The sequence below is a fragment of the Sesamum indicum genome, linkage group LG8 (assembly GCF_000512975.1).
Source record: "Sesamum indicum cultivar Zhongzhi No. 13 linkage group LG8, S_indicum_v1.0, whole genome shotgun sequence".
Taxonomy (NCBI): domain Eukaryota; kingdom Viridiplantae; phylum Streptophyta; class Magnoliopsida; order Lamiales; family Pedaliaceae; genus Sesamum; species Sesamum indicum.
The window spans coordinates 2,389,264-2,409,920 of NC_026152.1; the positions used below are offsets into that span (position 1 = coordinate 2,389,264).

Below are 20,657 nucleotides of genomic sequence, written 5' to 3' on the forward strand. Positions count from 1 at the left end.
TTTATATTCACCCTCACTAGATGTTCTCATGTACATAACATCAAGGAAAATCATACTACAACTTAAAACACAAATCCCGATAAAAGACCAAAATATCAACCCAACAATTAAAAATTCTGACTTCAGATGTCACGGCTGACCCACCTAATAAAGACGACGGCACCGCTCAAAGTCCAAGGTGGCTAATTAGTGTGACCTATCTCCTGAAAGGTACGTGGCAAGGAATAAGCTGCCTACTCAATAAGTATAGCTGATCAATTTATATATATATATATATACACAGACAAAAATTCACGTACATGCAGTCACACCAACAACAGTCATTCGTCATACAACAACATCAGATATAAGCAACAATACATACTCACAGCTGTAAATCAATCAACGACATAATATTCATTCGTTATCATTTATTAGTTAAGGGCCCCACTTACTCTAGTTGGAGTACATCAGTCAATGGTTTCGCCGGCCATCATCGTACCATATACAGCACAGGATACCCGTTTTGTGATATTCCCACACTCTTTTACTCCAGTTGTGTAGCAATATAGCACAGGACATCACAACAAACATGGTACCCCCACACCACCCCAGTGTGTAGCTAACAGCACAGGATATTCCCTACTGCCCCGGAATATCCCGGTACCCTACGCGCCATGGTACCTAGCTTAAATCATATATTTTTCATATCTCAATATCAATCACATATCATCAAACACATTTTCATAAACCATTGACTGTGTTCCCAACTAGGTAAGAATCATCTTTTATTTCAACTCACAATTGTCATTCTATTCTTTATAATAATCACTTCCTCAATAACGACTCCCAATTTGATTTCATCAACAATCATTTATATGATTATCACATAATCATATCCCGTATATCTCTACATCACCATCACATATCACATAGTAATAATTTCACCGATATTATGATAATCTAACAAATAATCCACAACTAATTATATAAACAATCAACATACGAAAGCCACGCATAATAATATAATGCCAAGTCCACGTTCGCATTCAAGAAACCAATATATATAATATATATACAATACTACACATATAGATATATATATAAATTCAATTAGCTATACTTACCTTAAATCCCAAAATACTTCGATTCACGAGGGACTGCTCAACCCTATACTTTATCGTCACGTCCTATAATAGAATATTATACGTATAATCAATATATATATACAATATCATAAACTCTAAATAAACTATCAGATAACATTCGTACATTTTCTACCAATCTTTTAGTATTCTATTTATATTAAAGTCCCAACCCCTGTTCCATTTCTTTCAAATAACTACCTTTACTAAGCTTCTCAATCATATAATTGATTTATCAACTAATTCATAAGAATTCATTTAATCAAACCCCATATATATTCATAACTATTATTTTTAATAACACCCGTAAATTATATTACCACTGAAACCTCATTTTCTCTCTTTCATAACAAAATATTCTTTAAATATAACTTTTCGAAACATTTTTATGAATTTTCTGTCAATTTAATCGTTGCTATACAATTTAATTAAGCAATAATACATAGAATTACATATTTGGTTAATCATTCCGATGGAATTGTGTAAATTAGCTATAACGATAATTAAATCTAACAAATCGAATATTTTAATTAACCAACTATATCATTTTTATAGCAATTGTGATATTTAATTTGACACTAATTTAAATAGCTAAAATTATAAAATACTCCGATTAAATAGTATATCGCTTAATATAATCAATATTTAATAAATGGAGTAATTAAATAATATAATTATATAAATTATTAAAAATTAAAATTCAACATCCATACCTCTGTTTTTTTCCGAAATGTGTGTGCGTTGCTGTGTGTGTATGAGTGTGTGTGTTTTTGTGAATGTATGTGTATGTGTGTAGTGTATGTGTGCAATTAACATTCATATATATATTTAATGGTTGGTGAGGCGGTGGCAGCACATGCCACGGCCCACCATCCTATTTTTTTTTTTTTAATAAATCTTTTTAAATAATTACTTTTACGTTCTTCCTAATTTTCTTAATTACTATAATTTGCCCCCAAATATTATAACGAACTCTAATTTAATCTGTTCAAGTTTTATTATATTCCAAATTCAGTCTATAATTTATTTACTAATTAAATTTAAATTCCTAATAATTACCAATTAGTCTTCCAATTACGTACAAAATTCTACGGACGTCACATATTTTGTGTCAAGTCTTGAAAGTAAGTGGATCTAAGCACACCCATTCTGGTGTACTATGACAACCAAGAAACTGTGCACATTGTGGCTAATTCCATCTTCCACGAACACACAAAACATCTAGAAATTGACTGTCATTTGGTTCATGACAAGTACAGGGAGGGATTTGTTCTTTTGTCTCATATTTCTGGAAAGCAGCAGCTTGCAGACCTTTTCACCAAAACTTTGCCAGGTGTAGCGTTTTCTACTTTACTCTCCAAGTTGGGCTTCGTTGATTTCTCCCCAAGTCCAACTTGAGGGGGGCTGTTGTGTCAAGTCTTGAAAGTAAGTGGATCTGAGCACACCCATTCTGGTGTACTGTGACAACCAAGCAACTGTGCACATTGTGGCTAATTCCATCTTCCACGAACACACAAAACATCTAGAAATTGACTGTCATTTGGTTCATGACAAGTACAGGGAGGGATTTGTTCTTTTGTCTCATATTTCTGGAAAGCAGCAGCTTGCAGACCTTTTCACCAAAACTTTGCCAGGTGTAGCGTTTTCTACTTTACTCTCCAAGTTGGGCTTCGTTGATTTCTCCCCAAGTCCAACTTGAGGGGGCTGTTGAGTATATTAGAGCTGAGCTGAGCTTCGTCCCCCAACACCCCAGTTCGAATATGTTGTGTGAAATGACATATCAATCAATATTCTATAAAACATAATTTAAAATGAGAGTCGAAGGATTCGAAATCATTCCTAATACGAGGAAGATAACATGTTGCTTTCCATTTATAAGGGTGGAAAGTGTCAAATTCTGGAAACTGTGGATACTGTTGGAAAATAGAAGTTGTGCCGTGGAAAACCACTGCCTTGAAAGCGAAATTTTGGTATTACCGTGGTGCTGATAGTATAAGCCGATCGCTCCCCAAGGTTAACACAACTATTACTTTCTTACACGCGCACTCGTGGAAGAAAGTTTGGAATAACGAACAAAATATAAAACTCAGAAGTGAAAGAAGATAAAGGAGCTAAAAGAGAATAGGCTCTCAATTTTTTGTATGTAAAATGAAATGAACTTAAGCCCTATTTATAGAACCATACATTAGTTGTTGGAAAAAATGGGACTCTATCCCATCCACAAAAAATCCAACGAATTTATTTTGATATTTTAAGAGCAAAAAGTGGATTTAGGAGTCTTAGGTAATTAGGAGTCCAAAACCCATTAGTCATTCCCCATAATCTCCCATAAATGACTAATGTAGATGAAGAATATGATTTATGAGTGAAGGAAGAAATATACTTAAGCGTTAATATCGTTCGATTGAATTGATGCATAGTGAATTGGGGCAATCAATTTAGCTAACGAGAGTGATATGACTCTTGAACTTTCGATAGCTCAAATTGAGACCCCCCACAATCACGTATGAATTCCTTAGTGTTCGTTGTTCCGCGATAAGTTTCGAGCGCTATTAATGGCCTTGCGCTTATACCTTGGGTTCTAATGTGTGCTCTAGAAAGAACTTTCATTTTTCTTTCATAGAAAGCAGCCCACCTCCACACTCATCTAGATAGCTTCATCAAGTGTTATAGACCACTCAACAACTGAACTATGAAGCTATCTTCTTGAATAAAGTCAGGGTTATCCATCAAGTCCTTATTAAGACCACCCAAACACAGGGCTATGGATTTATATGGTCATCACCATATTCCATTCTTTGCAAAGTTCTGTTGGCAAAAGTATATGATGACCGATAAGAAAAATGGCAGTGCATCTTAGAAAATTCACATGCACATTAAAACACAAGTAGAGTGGGGTGACATAGACAAACTCAGCAGATCCCAGCGTGCCAGCATTACTCTCGCTCCGCCTCTCCACTAAAACATTCTACAACCAAGAGCCAAAACACAAGAGTCTAACACAACAACTAAGGTTCGATGCAAGGCAAACCTACTCGTCAGGTATATCCATATCTGGAACTAGTGGAGCGGCATCATAAGGTGCCTACAATCAATCTCTAGTACCACGCCTTGCAATCCCAAAGCCAAAATCCAGAAAAGCGTATTACGAAAATCATGACACTGTTGGATAAGAAAATAAAAGGTACCAAATCATAGGTCATCCACGATTGTTGTTGCCACAGTTTCTGCAAGTAGGAAAACGAAGTGCACAGCAATGATTCAACAACACATAAGGACAATCACAGCACAAACTAGGAATCAATGGACGAAGATGCTTGAATTAAGAAATTCTCAAAAATGAAACAACAAAGCAGACTTAGCACCGGGTGAACCAAAATCTGATGGCCTAACCAAATAGCCAAACAAAGTGCATCTCTCGAACAAAACAACACTCCTTGATCTTGCCAAGCCTTCTGCAAATAGGAAAGTGAAGTGCACAGCAGCTATCCAGGACACATAAACATGATAGCATTGCAGAATAAAAATCTAAAATACTTGAGGAAAAGATGTGGAAAAGGAAAAACCCAAAGGCAGACTCGGCGACAGATGAATGATTATCCAATCGCCTCACAGAGTGCATCTCTCAAGCCGGGCAACACTAGTTGGTCTTGATTAATACATTCTGCAACAAAAGGCCCAAGTCTCCAGAAATAATAGAATAATCATGACTCTCGAAACCTAACAAGAAACGTTACCAAATAGTCTGGCACTCATCACCGTTACTTGTTGCAATTAATCACAGTAATGCAGGCGTATCTTAAGGCAGACAAGACCGATTAATCATGGTGTAAATGCAGTAGTCCATCAAATCTTTTATGTCATACGAGTTTGAACGTGGTGAGTGAAGGGAACAGTGAGGGTAATAGCAAGAAATACAACCAAAATTAGGACAAAACAGTACACAAATACTCCCAGATAGGGTTGGTAACTTGATTAATCAACTTAAGAAGAAGAAATATATCAAAGTTGTGAAGGTAAAATGAGCAAGCAGAATAAAAAGTTAACTCTGTCTTGCATGGAAAATTTGTCACTCGATGCAAGTTAAGACTCTTCCTATTTCAATATATATGAGCTATAGTAATTAGGATGATACATACTCCCAACTGATTTTCTTGGAATCTAGTTTTTGCCATCAATGAAGATGCAAGATTCTAGTTTTCATTCAAATAGTTGCTCAGAACTCGTGCCATGTTTTACACCATAGTTAGTTCCGACACCGACATTGAACCATGTTTCTTCCAACTAGCCGAGAAACACAAGAATGTTCAATGTTGATTTAAACTGCGACTCCATAAGGACTAAAGGGGAAGTGCCAACTGAATGATATCAACAATGAGGACCAGCCAAAGAAAGCTCCAAGCCCCATGAAAAAAAAATTCATGTTCATGATCATTCACACCAGAAGAGAACTATATAACATAAAAATCCCATCACGAATCATCTCATCAGAGTGTATCTTATGAGAGAAAAAGAGTTGTTAGCATTTCCATCAATGGGCAATGAAAGATCCCACCAAGCAAGAGAACAGAAAAGAAATACTGCTAGTCATAATTAGCAAAAATCTCATAGTTTCAGCAAAAACTTGACAGGAAGAGAGATGTGACTGTCGCAGAAACTTTAACACGTCGTTTCCAACAAAACTCAAATTTACATATCTAAGAATCTTGGACATCTCTTTTTGTTTCAATAGAATTTGAAGTTCAATTCAACTGGTGAAAGGATAATAGAACAGAGGGTAAAAAATCAACTGTGTAAAATCAATTATCAAATTAAATTAAACCATTAATCCAAGTTAACTAAGAAATGAAATGGTCCAAATCCATAAAATTACTTTAACCAATAAGTTAATGCCCTAAGCACGGAAAGAATAGCCTTATTAAGCGCATAATACCAATGGTCATGTATTAACCATCGCTCGCAAAATCTCCGACTGCAGATAAAGAAAACCAAATCAGCTGAGAACCAAACGCCTAAACATGATCTCAAATAAAACCACAAAACTATAAAATGTCTTTCAATTCTTTTGGCAATCTGATGTTGATGTACTTGAATACTATGATTTCGCTTTCAACTATTGGAAAATAGAAGTTGTGCCGTAGAAAACCACTGCCTTGAAAGCGAAATTTCGGTATTACCGTGGTGCAGATAGTATAAATTGATCGCTCCCCGAGGTCAACGCAGCTATTACTTTCTTACACGCGCGCTCGTGGAAGAAGCTTAGAATAACGAACAAAATATAAAACTCAGAAGTGAAAGAAGATAAAGGAGCTAGAAGAGAAGAGGCTCTCGATTTTTTGTGTGTAAAATGAAATGAACTTAAGCCCTATTTATAGAGCCATACATTAGTTGTTGGAAAAAATGGGACTCTATCCCATCCACAAAAATCCAACGGATTTATTTTGATATTTTAAGAGCAAAAAGTGGATTTAGGAGTCTTAGGTGATTAGGAGTCCAAAACCCATTAGTCATTCCCATCAGATACATTTTCCAGAAATCACAAAATAGGTTTACATTTCCCAAACAAAAAACAACACTCCATCCCAAAGTTCTTCCAATGATTTGTATTGTCCATCTGGACTCACAGCCTCCTTCCCTGTGCGGGCTCTCTGTTGCGCGATCTGCTGTATTCGGCAAACTTCTCCATCTGTCAATTCCCAGTCGAATATTTGAAGGTTTTGCCTTATTCGAGCTCCTCACGATTGGGGTCGCTCCTTCTTGTCGTATCCATCTCAATGCAACCTACATTTTGGATGATGAGAAGTTTGGACACCCATAATTTTGTTAAGGAACCTGAGCGATGGTCTTGTCTTTAGCTGCTGCGATGTGCTTAAGGATCGGACAAGTCATCACTGCATTAGTACCCCAGTGGAGAGAATGCACAAACATTGATTCCTTTGTCTTTGCAAAACTCCGTCAGCTTCTCTTGCTGCCTGATTGACAGCAGGTGGGGATGGTGGCATTTTCCGGGAATGTAGAGAGCTTAGCACAGCTGTAGTTGCTGACACCAATAGACTTGGCCGAACACATCCTACACCACTCTAGTTTGCAACTTATAGGATAAATTATATTCGCATTTCTTGAAATTTAACTTAGTAGCGTTACATCTTTATTATACAATTAGAATTACTTCACTTAAATTAAGTTTATTCTGTTTTACATGTAATTTTATTTGGATTTAATGTAATTTATCTCCACATGATAATATACATGAACAGATTATCCCCCTATAAAAAAATAATGGCTGCTTCATTTAAAAAGCACAAGGGGGTAAATTGCTATATTTTTAAAAATACAAGCAAGTAAATTATTTTTTTTTTTCATAGAGGAGGTCTTTGCTCGTTTGCAACATCACAAAAGGGTTGCTTGCCTCTTTCCCAATTCTATTGGGAAAAATCCAGAGATACCCATGTGATAATAGAAATATTCAAAAAAACCCCTATATGAGAATTAAAGTATCAAATACTCTCACTGTGATATAAAATAAAGTTAAAAAAAACCCCAATATAGAAATTGGTCTACACATGCTTTGACTGCAAATTTACATGAAAGTACCTTTTTTTCGACATTTTGGCCCTTCTCTCACATCTAATATATGTAATATTAATGTTTTATATATATTTATGAAAAATAAATATTATTTATATAATACTATTTTAATTAAATTAATTGAAAATTAATTTATATATTAAAAATAAAAAACACGGAGGCAGTGTTGCCGCCCGCCGCTACTAAAGAGGAGGGCGTGCCCTCCTCACCCCTGGGTGACGGTCGTCGCCCATCTCCAACGAAGGCAACACGGCCGCCCATCCAGTGAGGGCGACTACGTCTCCCAAACGGGCGGTGAGGGGTGGGGGTTACAATTATTATTTTGAATTTTTTTATGAATTATAAATATATATATCATAAATATATTTTAATAGTTAAAATTATATATATTATAATTAAAATAACTATATACTAATAGATCTAATTTGACTGGTTGACTAAAAGGAGTATTTTGGTCATTATTTCTAAAAATATAGGCTCAAGTTGACCAAGAAACGGTGTGATTATTTATTCATAATATAGAAATAATTTTTAATATTAAAAAATTCATAAGAAAATTTTTAATATTTTTATATATCACAAGGGGTCAAAATATAATATATTTAACCCGATTCTATTTGATAGGATTCCAGATAATTTTATATGTGATATTTCAAATATTCCTCGCAAAATTTCGGGAGTTTTCAGCCAAATGGTACCAGCTTAAAGTGAAAATTGCCGACAATAAAGAGGTAAAAAGCCATCTAGATATAACAATAAAGATGGAGACAGAAACGAAATGAATGACATATTATTTATTTAACATTCTTTTGTATTGGAAAAGAGGGAGTGCATCCAACTACTTTTACACTTTCAGATTGAGTTAGTAATGTTTTGAAAACTTTACCAGAGCTAATTGTAACTTTTAAGCTAACAAAAATGTACTCACGATTAGACACAATCTCTTCTGAATGTAAATTACCCCAAGTTCTCTGAATAGGTAAAATAGGCACAGTTTGTCACAGCATCATTCTACTTGGGATAAGAATCTCTCTCGCTCTCTCTCTCTCTCTCTCTCTCTCTCTCTCTCTCTCTCTCTCTCTCTCTCTCTCTCTCTCTCTCTGTGTGTGTTGTTCTGTAAGGTGGAGCATGGAAAACTATTTCAACTTTTACATCAAAAAATTTCATAACCTGTCGTCAGATTTGACTGTCTGTCAGCGAACACGATCGATCTGCTCCCCTCCGTGCAACAGATGAATCCTTGGACAAAGGTTCTGAAATCTTAGCAGCTGTTTCTTGAAGTCTAGGCCTTATTAGTGGCCTTCGCAAGAACTTGAGTGGCCACCTTTTAGGCTTTATTTGCCCCAGTAATTTCAGCTGTTCCTTTCTGAACTTCCGGTTGGCGTACCATGCTCCACCACGCCAACCCAAACCATACCTGAAAGTTTAACGTGAGGTGAGAGAGAAATAGATCAGGGAAATCCAAAGTGAGAAATGCATTTAATATATAGGTATGTTGTCATCTTGAGTTGTTAATTTACAAAAGGTTGATGCATAGAGGACGGTAAAGCAAAGCAGTAGGCCAACTAACAATACCATCATAATGAATAGAGATGTAAGGACTTCAGACTTCCTGAACAATAAGACTTCATGTTACTAAAGAGCCTAAACGTTAGGCCTCTTTTTTCATCTTAGTAAGTATTTAGTAATTACTTGAAGCAAACAGTTAAATCACTTGAGAACTATAAAAATCATGAGTGTTTTCCGTAAGTCAACCTTCGTTTTTCCCCGCTAATGCGGATACAACTTCAAGCAGAAGTTCTTTGGACACACCCCACTTGCTTCTCTCACATTTATCCATACACTATAAACAAACATCAAGTCTAGAGGATAATTAGATAAATTTTATGGTTTTCCTTGGAATAAAGAAATTATAATATTTTAATTGCTTAAACACAAAGGATGAGAGATGTCTCCAAAAGAAAACAACTATTTTACAAAGATCGTTACAAGATCTTGCTGACAGCAAACAATTGTCAAAATCCAGGTTACGTCGCACATCTCTTCAATAATATATACATATAGTATATTCAATGGATTCTGAGGGAAAATAAGTCACTGGTATGGAACTAGTCCAGTCCCTTCAAACACTCGTATTCTTGGAGGGCCACTGCAAAGATTAAATATATCAAAACTGCAGAGAAGATCAAGAAAAATTGAAAGCCATGTTAACTGACCCTATAATCAAACTGGTCCCAGCAGTGGCAACACAAGCTGGTATACTAACAGTGCCTGAAACAAGCTTTTTAAACTCAGGGTCTTCTATTTGATAAGTGCTTTTCATCTGCCAAGATAAGGATCACAATCCATGTCAACCATACAACAAAAGGGAACTGGAAGCAGTAAAATTAAATTCTTGGAGAGAGTGAAAAACAATATACATCAAATTGATGTCCCAAAAGTTACCGAGTAATTGTGTAATATTTGCACATCTAAATGAATTGAAAGATAGTGAAGTCCCCATATAAAAAAAAAAAAAAAAAAAAAAAGAATGATAGTGATGTCATGCAGCGCTACACAGAAAGATTGTTTATATACTCAGAATTTGTTGCACATCAAGATTGTTTATATATACTTAGAATTTGCAATGAGTACTTATACAGATATACAGCTTAAGTATTCACTTTGAATAGGACGGTATAAGCAATTACTTCATGCATCACAACAACTTTTGTCTGTTTTATTTGTGTCAAGGTCCATCAAATATGGCCTTAAGAGAGGGGTTTTTCTTTTTCAAAATAATTAATAAGAGATCATCTCTACACTGACATACCACATTTTATGCACAAGACTGTAAAAGAGCAGAAAAAAGAAACACACACACCCAAGATCCCCGACCAGAGCCATCACCTAAAAAAATCCTCAAGCTAAAGGTATTGAGAAACAGTTTTGCCTACAATAACCAAGACAACTGCAAATATTCCGACCATGTCAAACACAAGAAATAAACAAATTCAGTAACATTTATGCATTCATGATGATGATACTGAAGAGTAGTCATGAAAGTTCCACTGGCTATAGAGTGTAGAATGTAAACCATAGACAACAATTTTGACTAGGATAGCTAACTGTCTTTCTAGGCCAAACAGTTTGTTCAATCTCACAACACCCTTCCCCTGTAGAGTCAAAATAATAAAGAAATGAGTAAATAACACGAACATTAGCAGAAACATCAAGATGATGATCATGACAAGGAAATAATAAAAAGTGAGAGTAAAATAACAAATTCTCCAAATCTTATTCATCTGATGACTCCAGAATTTCATGGCTAGTAACCTCAGAGTCAAGTGATCCCATTTATCTAATGTAAATCTTAAGTCAACCAGAATTTTAACTTAGACATGGTTAATTAACAAAGGCCAAAGGCCCAAAGAAGAATATCATTGCCCATTATCAGCCAAAAGAAAAGACAATATAATTTCATGCTTTACTATGCTCTAGGAATTAATCTTAAGCACTTTAATACCAACCCTCTTCCCCATAGCAATAAAAAGTAGAGAAAAGATTTCGAACATGAAATTACACCTTAAAAGGAGGTATTAAACTTGTTATAAGCTCCACAAATGGTACAATAAGTAATGGTAGATAACATAAGACTTTAGCAAAGGCTTACAGCTTTCTCAATTGATTCAAGCCTTTGTTCAACTCTGGATTCATGAAGGTGACGTAAAGTATAACCTGCATCAACATTGACATCAAATAAGGCGCAAATCTTCGAGAGACTGCTAAGCAGCAATCTGTCATATTAATTACTGACTGCATCACTTTCCAATCAAGTGATTGACCCCAGAAAGAAAAGAATCCATAAGCTTCAAAGATATACTATGAAAACAAGATTCAACCATCTTCTGACCACTGTTCTTCACTTTACTTGGACAGCATTTGCTGTTACCCTATAGATGAAACCTTGCTCTGTAATACTACAAAGTGATGTTCAAGTTGACAAAGACATGCAGTACTTTAGTATCTCGAGGTATTAAATTTCAATTTCCCGATTAGGAAATACACCTAACTGGCAGGTGTAATGAATTGCAAGTGTCTCACAAAATGAATGAGGGAGACCTTACATTGGAAGCTTCTTTTTTCTATGAATCTTAAAATGCCACTTCAAGTGATGGCATGGGAAAAGCAGCATGATCGTCTCTAAGTTTAGCTCTCAATTAAACCGTGACATACCATTAGATATATAAATCATTTAAGGGAATTCCATTACATAAAGAAACATATGCAAAATATTACCAGAGAACAAAAAATGTGCCATGTAAACACACCAACTTAAGAGAATTTGTAACTTCAATAATTTCAAAGTTCATAGACAATTACAATAAATAATATACAGATCAATTGCCTATACACATTTTCCGTTTCTGATATCTATCCCAAGCCATGTTTTTGGTCCTAATGGGATTGCAACAGTGTCCTAACATATATTCCTCAAATTTTAACTATATCAAAATGGTGTCAGCAGCCTCATACTCATGGCAACCTGTTCTGTTACACATACTCCTATGCAAACTCTTCATCATTTTTCATTCACATGACACTTAACGATTACAATTATACATACTTCTATTCGATTCAAAGAAGTTTCCTGCATCCCAATTCTAAGAATTCAGTTCCAAGCATCCAAGAAACCATTCAAACACATAAAACTAGGCACGACGACAGAAACCTCAGGAAGATCCCCATTGGCAAACATACTCACAAAAAGAAAAAGTAAGAAAGAAGAAGAAGAAGAAAGAGAGAGACCAGCCCATGCTGTAGCAACTGATGCAATGGAAGTGGAGATGGTAAACACCACCTTGTGCCTCTCAAATATATCCTGCAACATCAAAACCCACAAAAATGGCGTCATCAACAACCGAACAAAAACCCAGATGAAACAATCAGCCCAACTTCAATTTAAACATAAATAGATACATTCAAACAAATATCATATTTTTCCCAAAAACAAAAAGAGGAGATTGTTCACAGTTACCTTAGTGGAGTAAAAAGTGTCCTGCACAGCAGATAACGAGTTCAAAGCTTTTCTTCTCAACTCGGCCACTGTTAGATAGTTCATGATCGAGGAGCCCGATGCCCTCAAACGCGGTATACCTCTATACATTCCCACAAATTATTCCCTTTTTCCCCCTTAATTTTTTCTGGTTTCTTCAAAAGTTTTCTGGTATTTTAATTCCAGGCAAAGAGCAATTCATCCTTTAGGGATTGGGTTCCCGATCAGTGGAAAGGATTCGCGCACGGAAACGGGTATCAAACTTGGAAACTTGGGAACAGTCTATCGAACCAGGAACTTTGAACCGAAGGCCGAGTAAATTATATATATATTATATTTTGCCCCCTTGAAATATTCTATATTGCAGTTTCCTCTCTAATGTGTCAACATATTTATAGCACATTTTCATTTCAAAATGAAACTTCTATTTAACTATACATATAATACTTATTATATAAGAATTAAAAAATATTTTATAATATTGTTTTTCTAAAAAAAATAATAGTTAAGAGTCAATATTTTCAACCATTGTTTTATAGAAGCATATTCTATCACAAAAAGAATATAGAGGAAATAAATGTTTAGGAGATATTATTTTAATTTTTAAATATAATCATTATAATTAAATCAAGAAAAATATCATTTATAATCATTAAAAATTAAGTCATTGGGAGTTGTTCAAGCATCAATGATTTTTTCTTTTTTGGGGTAAATGTAAATTTCATTTAGCAAAAGTACAGACGTATAATATAACAGTGATCGATGTATGGTTTCTCCCTCGACAGGACAAGGAATACATCTGTATAACGCACATGAGCTAACAGAGCGAGATAAATCAACACTAAGAATCCTCTGACGAACATCCTCCACAATAATCAAGGCAAGTGTGTTGGTCGTGCGCTCAAAATGCTCAAATCGCCTCAAGTTGCGGTCCCACTAGATGTGATACACATAAGAAGCCAATAGTGCCTGATATGCCATGTTAATGACATGTTTTTCCCTCCATTTAGTTGTTGCCTAAGCAATATCGAGTGGCCAAGTGCGGTTAGGCCACGCAAATGGTACAAATCATCTAATAGCTTGTAAGCACCTGTGAGAGTAACTACATCTGAAGAATAAATGATTGTGGGTTTCAGCCTCTCCATCAACACATGTACCTAGGTAAGAGAGCCATGGTTTATCAACCGTGGAAAGTTTCTCTAAGATGGCGAGCCATAGTATGAAGTTATGTCTCGAAATCTTAAAGGAACCCGAAAGTAGTGAAGATCAACCTACCTTAGGTCTTGGTGGGTCCAGATATCGAAAATAGACGCTACAGTAGGTAGACCATCATTATAACGCCATATAATGGAATCATTCTCTCCATGGATCATAGGTAGCGCCTGTAGGATTTCCAAATATCAACATAACGTGGATGATGAGCCAATGCCATTGTCCATCCTGAATAATGCGGCTGAGTTTCTCCTGAACGCCTAGACCCAGTAGCCGCGGCCCTCGCGGAAATCGGTGAATTAAAGGGCCAAGCTCGTGCCACGAATCCTGCCAAAGATAGACAAAAGATCCATCTCCAATATGATATTCCACCATCGACCTCAATAAGGAGCATAGTCGAAGGAGCTTCCTCCATCCCTACAAACCCCCACGGTCTAATACTGTCCAAATGGATGTCTCTCGTATTCATCCCTAGTGAGGCCATTCCACCCAAATGGACGTCCTATCACACCAAATCACATCATAAAGCTTTTTGCACATTAATGCGCGGTTTAAGATAGCAATGTCACGTAAACCCTGACCTCCTTCCTCAATCGGCCTACATACATCCCGCCACGCTACCTTGGCATAACCACTATTCGTCATACCTTTCCATAGAAAGACTCTCAGTCGCTTCTCAATCTCACGGATAACTCCCTTGGGCAGAATAAATGCTGAAGCTCAATATACACTCAATGCCATGAGGAAGGATTTGATGGTCTGGATGCGTCCTGCGTAAGACAAAACCATACCTTCCCAACCCTTAATACGCTGATCAATCTTCAGTAACATCGACTGGCAATCAGCTAGAGATAATCTAGCAGATAGGAGGGAGAGCCCCAGATACCGCATCGGGAGGTGCCCTTCCTGAAATTCGAGAACTACAAGCAACTGGTCCCCATCAATGATTTTTTTTATTGTTACTCAATTTGTAAACTTGGAAATTAATTGTTTTTCTTTGTGTTAGCAATACCATGGTTCAATAATTAAATTGTTAACTTCTCATTTAAAATTCATGAGTTTGAATTTCATATAAGAGTTATAGAGCTTGCCCATTTTGTGTGGTAATCATTAGGGGTGATAAAAAAAACTTTCAAATCGCCCAATCAAATAGAATTAAATCATTTTCTATAATTTATCTTACAAATCGTAGTTCTAAAGTTTTTATAAAACCGCATTGCACTTTTAGTTTGATTTTGATTTATAACTAAAAAACCGCCAAAAATTGAATAGAGTTGTTAAATATATAATTATTTTTTAAAAATTATATATGTGAAGTAATTTGATAAAATGAATTGATTGTTTAGAAGAATTTCATATTCAAATTATCGAAGTCCAAAATTTATGTGTTATCAAATGTTCACATTGCAACACCCATTTTTGTAAAACTTTAGATTTTGACTCTATACAAAAAGAATATGTTTAAGTTTTAATAACAAATCAAGCATGTTGAAATTTTCCTCTTCCTCCTCTTTCTCTTTCATTTCCATCATGTTCTCTCTCTTTTCCTCTCCCCCTTTCTCTCTTCTCTATTTTGGGGAAATATAAATTGCATTAATAGAAAAAAAGGTATTGTGATTATATCATCACTAAGTTATCATCCAAAATCTATATAGAACAAAAGATTGTAATGACAACTTTAGCACTTCTCCAATATTCCTAATCTAAACTTGGTCTTCAATTAAACTGACCAATTCTGTTGATAGTATGTTGAAATCGTTTCTTGTTTCACTCCATCCAGAGATGGTATACAAGTTAGGCCAGAACTATTCGACAAGAAGCATTGATAAGATGCTTCCACCCTTCATAGCTTAGATGCGCAGGTGATGGCCTGATGCCAAAGTAAAGGTGGCCACTTCAGTCCAACTACAACCCGCAGCTGCTCCAAGCACTACCTGGAATAGGGATTGGAAATACAAATGGGATTGAGTCTCTAAAGCACCGTGTTATAGCATGCATTCTACCAATTAAATGTGTAGCGAACTCTTATCTAAAGTGGACAATTTTCTCAGAATTGCAAACCACGATTATGAAATGGTTTCTGGTATTTTAAGTGGCCCCCTGAAGAGGCTAGCCCACAGCACCTTCTCCCTAGTTGATTTGAAAAGTTTGTATGCTATTGTAGTAGTATATTGTCCATTATTCCAAAATTTCTCTTAAATTTTTTTTCTTTTGGTGCTGCTGATTTGAACTTATAATGGTTAAATTGATAATATATTTACAAAAAAGAAAATCGATATAGCAAAATCCAAACACAAACAAAAAGGAGCATATTAACCCTTTTCTCCATTCAACTCATTCACCAAAAGACATAAAAAGGACATATAGAACTGAAAGAGTCTTCCTATCAAATCATTAAATTTAATTTCACATAACAGTACCTCCACAAGTAAGAGAATGTGGGCAAAGATAATGGAAAAAATAAAATAAAGATAGAAACAAAAACAAAACTAAACCAGCACCAACACTCCCCTTCCCTACCTCTACCTCACATCATCTTGGTGGTGGTTGTTTCGGTGTTGGTTCTAGTAGTGTTAACAACCTGTTAATCAGTTTCATTCACAACCTCAGAAGACGACTTGGACTAATGTGGTAGAGAATCAGACGGATTGGGTGAATCTCCAACGTTCTTTGTCTTGGGCTGCTGATTTTTATTGCCTGTAGTTTCTCCTTTCTTGATGCAATCGCTCACCCTTGATGGTTTGGCCAGAGACGTTTCAGACAAGGGCACCAATGGTGTTGCTCTCTGATATGGTGTGGTGGACGAGTAAGCAGCAGCCAGAGGAGGGACGGCCAGACTATATGCATAAGAATATCCATCCAATGGGTGATCAAATTTACACGTAGGCCCATATTTGCAAAGTCCATAAAGACTATAATATGAACATATGGGTTGTCCCTACATTTAAACAGGAGAAAAGTTGTCAGATAGCAGCAGGAAAATCAAATTCAAGTAAGGGCAAAAACTACAAAAGAACTTTTTATTCATATGGCACTATAGGTTGGCCATGTGTTTCAATGATCATTTACAGGTACATCAGGCTACATCGTGAGCTTTCTCCTGGCTTTTGCATTGTCTAGTTTTAGTTTCTTGCCAATCTAATTAATTTCAATGGATGCAAACTTTTTACCTATATCTATGTTATCATAAAATTCAGATTCCTCCCTTTATAGTGCTTGCATTGGTCTTAAACATAAAGACACAATTCCAACCTGAGTCACAAATAATCTCATTCATATTACTTTCTGTAATATGCAATGTTGATAAAAAAAAATTATAATTTTAATGGAAGGAATACATATAAATTTTCAGGATATATAGCGTGTAAAGACAATAGTTAGCTAATTCAGTGACCCAGCAATGCCAACAAGCAATTTAGTGTCCGCAAAAAATTTTCCTTGACACTTCAATTTAACCCGAACAAGCGACCAGATTGTTACCACTGAATAGTGTAGCTTATAAATCAAATTCACTTTACTTCATAACCAAAATTGTCCAGCATTATGCTTGTAAAAAGATGCAGAAAATATATTCCATAAAGTAGAATGTAGATACAAGCAACAAAAACATAATTACACAACTCAAACTCTAAAAGATTAAACTTTCTATGGAAGTTAGAGGAAAAGGGAATAGAATCATGTCGGCAGGCAACAACACCAAACTCATATCAGTTAAGCAAAAATAACTGAATGCTCTACTGTATGCTGTCAAATGATCACCAAATTAAATATAAGTTGTTTTACTTCAAGCTAATGGCATGTATTAAAGTCATTCCAAACAAATGAATCTAGTTGGTTAGATGACGCTTACCTTCATAAAAGAAAACGATATAAAGAGAAAGAGATGAAGCAACTTACAGGTCTTAAAGGAAGCCCAAGTGGGCCAAGAGAACTTGATGCCACTTGTGAGATCTTCTCCTTAGGGTGGTGATATTTGCAGTCTAATCCATATTTACAACTACCATGGATCATGAAATATCGGCATTCTGGTTGATCTGGTCTTTCTGGCAGATATGAGGCTGACAACTGCCCATTAGAAGCTGGTGTAGTAAGAACACTAGTAACAGACAAAGGAGCGACACTACCCTAGTGACCAGGAATAGACATCGTATTAGCAGTGATGTACATAATATAAAAGATGAACTAGAATTTCTCTAAATAAGCACATCAACCCCAAACAACATGATGCAACAATAGGGCATTGACTAGAACGTTCATTGACAATCAATGCCTTGTCAGAATGGAGGTTGCATAAAGCAAATAAGATAATGGTTTCACTAGTAATTTTTGCAATACTCACACTGGTTTATTTATTAAAATAGAAGAAACAGGGTTAGAATGGCTAAAAGGAGTCTATCATTAATAAAAAAAAAGTAATAATAATAATAACATTTGATACAATCTCCTATATCATAGTTTTCTTCTACCAATCCTTTGTGCATGCCAATGTGTTGTCCAGTATAAGCAAGGTCTAAGCTTAAACTGCAATCCTAGAAGGCGATCTTGCAATACACGTTTCAAATTCCCACCCAGTAAAAGATACTTATATTAAACTAAAAAAATACTATGATAAGAAGTACTCATGTACATTATGTAAGGCATAAGCTTTTAAAAGGATTTATTGCAAAAACGAACAAGATAGGAATTGGGTACTCAAAATAGTTAAGTTGCTAACCAACCACAGTATATAGCATATTCTCAGAGTAACAAGTCCAAAAAAAATAACTTCATGTGGACTTTTGTAATAGATGCAACCGACATTATAGCAATTCGGCAAGGACACGGAATACTGAGAACTAAAATTATATACACCCGAAATAATGCAGGAACAAAGGTTGATCCTAGCACTAACATTGGTGTCCCCAAAACAATATGATATAGAAAATAATTATGTATAAACAATAATTATATATTTAATGAATTGAATAATATAATGAAAAATATGAAAAATAAGGCGAGCTATGATGGAAAAAAATCACATATATATTCAACCAAAAACAACATACCATATATGTATTCCATCCTTGTGATGGAGACAGAAATAAGGGTATATAGTTTTGTGGAAGTTGAAGGAGTGAATTGGAAAAGTAAGTTGCCTTTGACAATGGTGTTGTTGATGGATCACCTATAGATGGTGCCCCAGGTGAAGGTGCTCCTGTAGAGCCACCAGAACCATAGACAGGTCCTATTACTGGTAAGACATTAGTTGTTGTTGCAGGTTGTGGGTGATGGAACTTGCAAGCATATCCATATTTACATAATCCAGTCCGCATATAATAAGGACATGATCTTGTATTCTGAAGACACACACAATCGACAACAATCAGTATAACCACACTACATAAAACTCCACTTTTTAGAGGTATATCTATATCAGATTTTATTCCGACATCGTGCAATAAGATTGAGAATTAATTGAAAGGATGAGAACGAGAAAGACATCAACACCTGGCGCATTGGTAGGCCTACAAGATTCATTAAGACATCTGCCTGCCTATCCTTAGGATGATGATATTTACATGTGGATCCATATTTGCAAGTCCCTGTCTTTAGATAATACTGCAAGATACAACAATCAATTATAAGAGCCATAGACTTTATTAACCAAAACATTCTGAAATTAATACCTACTTCATAATTCTACAAAAGAATATAATTGGAGATTATAGAAAAACACCGGTGGAAATTTCAAGAACTATCAACTTATTTTTTGACTATGGACTCACAGCTATTCATCATTCCACTCCAGAATATAAATCCAACTGCAACCAATTACACTTACTAGTAATAATCATAAACATACACCTATTACATTCATGCTTAATGACTCATATTGTGACATTTCATGTTGATAAGAGTAGCTAACATGATTCATAGATAGATTAGAAGAAGCTATAAATAAAAATGCCAACATCATCCTGTAGGAAAATAAGATAAAGATCATAACTAATAGAAAGAACTGAACAGATAAAGGAACTGATTGTCAAGCCAATATATGTTGTTCAACGTCTTAATGATTTAATTCTAGAATAAACATTTAGGAAATGATCATTCATGGAAGATACAGGTAGTTATGAATATCTTAAACTTGGAGAAACTATCAGGCTTTTCGGTCTACTTATGTGCAAATTGACATTAAATTACCCATTGAGTTAATAAGTTCAATGCTAAATAAACCTGAAAGGTACTCATTAATCAAACATATTTCTTCAACTTCAAAAGTTCAGTGCATGTTTGATGCTAATTGAAATCAGATGTCCAACATCATAAGAGATTCACAATAGTCCTAAAATAAGTTGGTTAAATGATAACCACAAACCATAACTATACACCATATCACAACATAAATTATCTTAAATAGCAAAATACCTTGATAATCTATGGGCAAGATTGATGCAATACTTACATAGTATGGCATGCTATATTACCATAAATGATGAGGAACAAATGAAGATAAACTTCATATTCACATTACTTTGCAAACGAGCTAGAAACAGGCATGTTGCTCTTTAGTATCATAAATCTCAATACCAGCCCCTGAAAACTATACGAACCAACCACTAGCTTAGTGAAAAGAAAATTTGAAGTAATGCCTGGATGGATCATGTGAAAATGAATTTTTCAGATGAAAAAATCAAGTCCAAATTAAACACACATCA

General features: G+C 35.3%; 2 protein-coding genes across 5 annotated transcripts in view; both read right to left on the reverse strand.

Moving 5' to 3' along the window:
• On the reverse strand, window positions 8,655-13,055 carry LOC105167453. 2 transcript variants are annotated; one of them, XM_011087185.2, is made up of 5 exons: window positions 12,730-13,055; window positions 12,501-12,573; window positions 11,365-11,429; window positions 9,929-10,035; window positions 8,655-9,129 (listed from the first exon to the last, which is right to left on the reverse strand). In XM_011087185.2, the coding sequence occupies exons 1-5, from the start codon at window positions 12,856-12,858 to the stop codon at window positions 8,889-8,891; spliced, it is 615 nt and encodes a 204-aa protein (XP_011085487.1). In that variant the 5' UTR covers window positions 12,859-13,055; the 3' UTR covers window positions 8,655-8,888. The 2 variants fall into 2 exon arrangements, with proteins under 2 accessions (XP_011085487.1, XP_020551375.1); XM_020695716.1 differs by lacking the exon at window positions 8,655-9,129 and adding an exon at window positions 9,143-9,861.
• The window catches only part of LOC105167454 (zinc finger CCCH domain-containing protein 33), a 5,630-nt gene continuing 1,298 nt past the window's right edge, over window positions 16,326-20,657 (reverse strand). For 2 of the 3 annotated variants that reach the window (XM_011087186.2, XM_011087187.2), the window contains exons 4-7: window positions 19,447-19,557; window positions 19,005-19,295; window positions 17,857-18,084; window positions 16,326-16,897 (exon numbers count right to left, since the gene is read on the reverse strand). In XM_011087186.2, the coding sequence (XP_011085488.1) occupies window positions 16,583-16,897; window positions 17,857-18,084; window positions 19,005-19,295; window positions 19,447-19,557 (945 nt within the window). In that variant the 3' untranslated portion in view covers window positions 16,326-16,582. The remainder of the gene's footprint in view (window positions 16,898-17,856; window positions 18,085-19,004; window positions 19,296-19,446; window positions 19,558-20,657) is intronic. The other variant, XM_011087188.2, reaches the window with a different exon arrangement.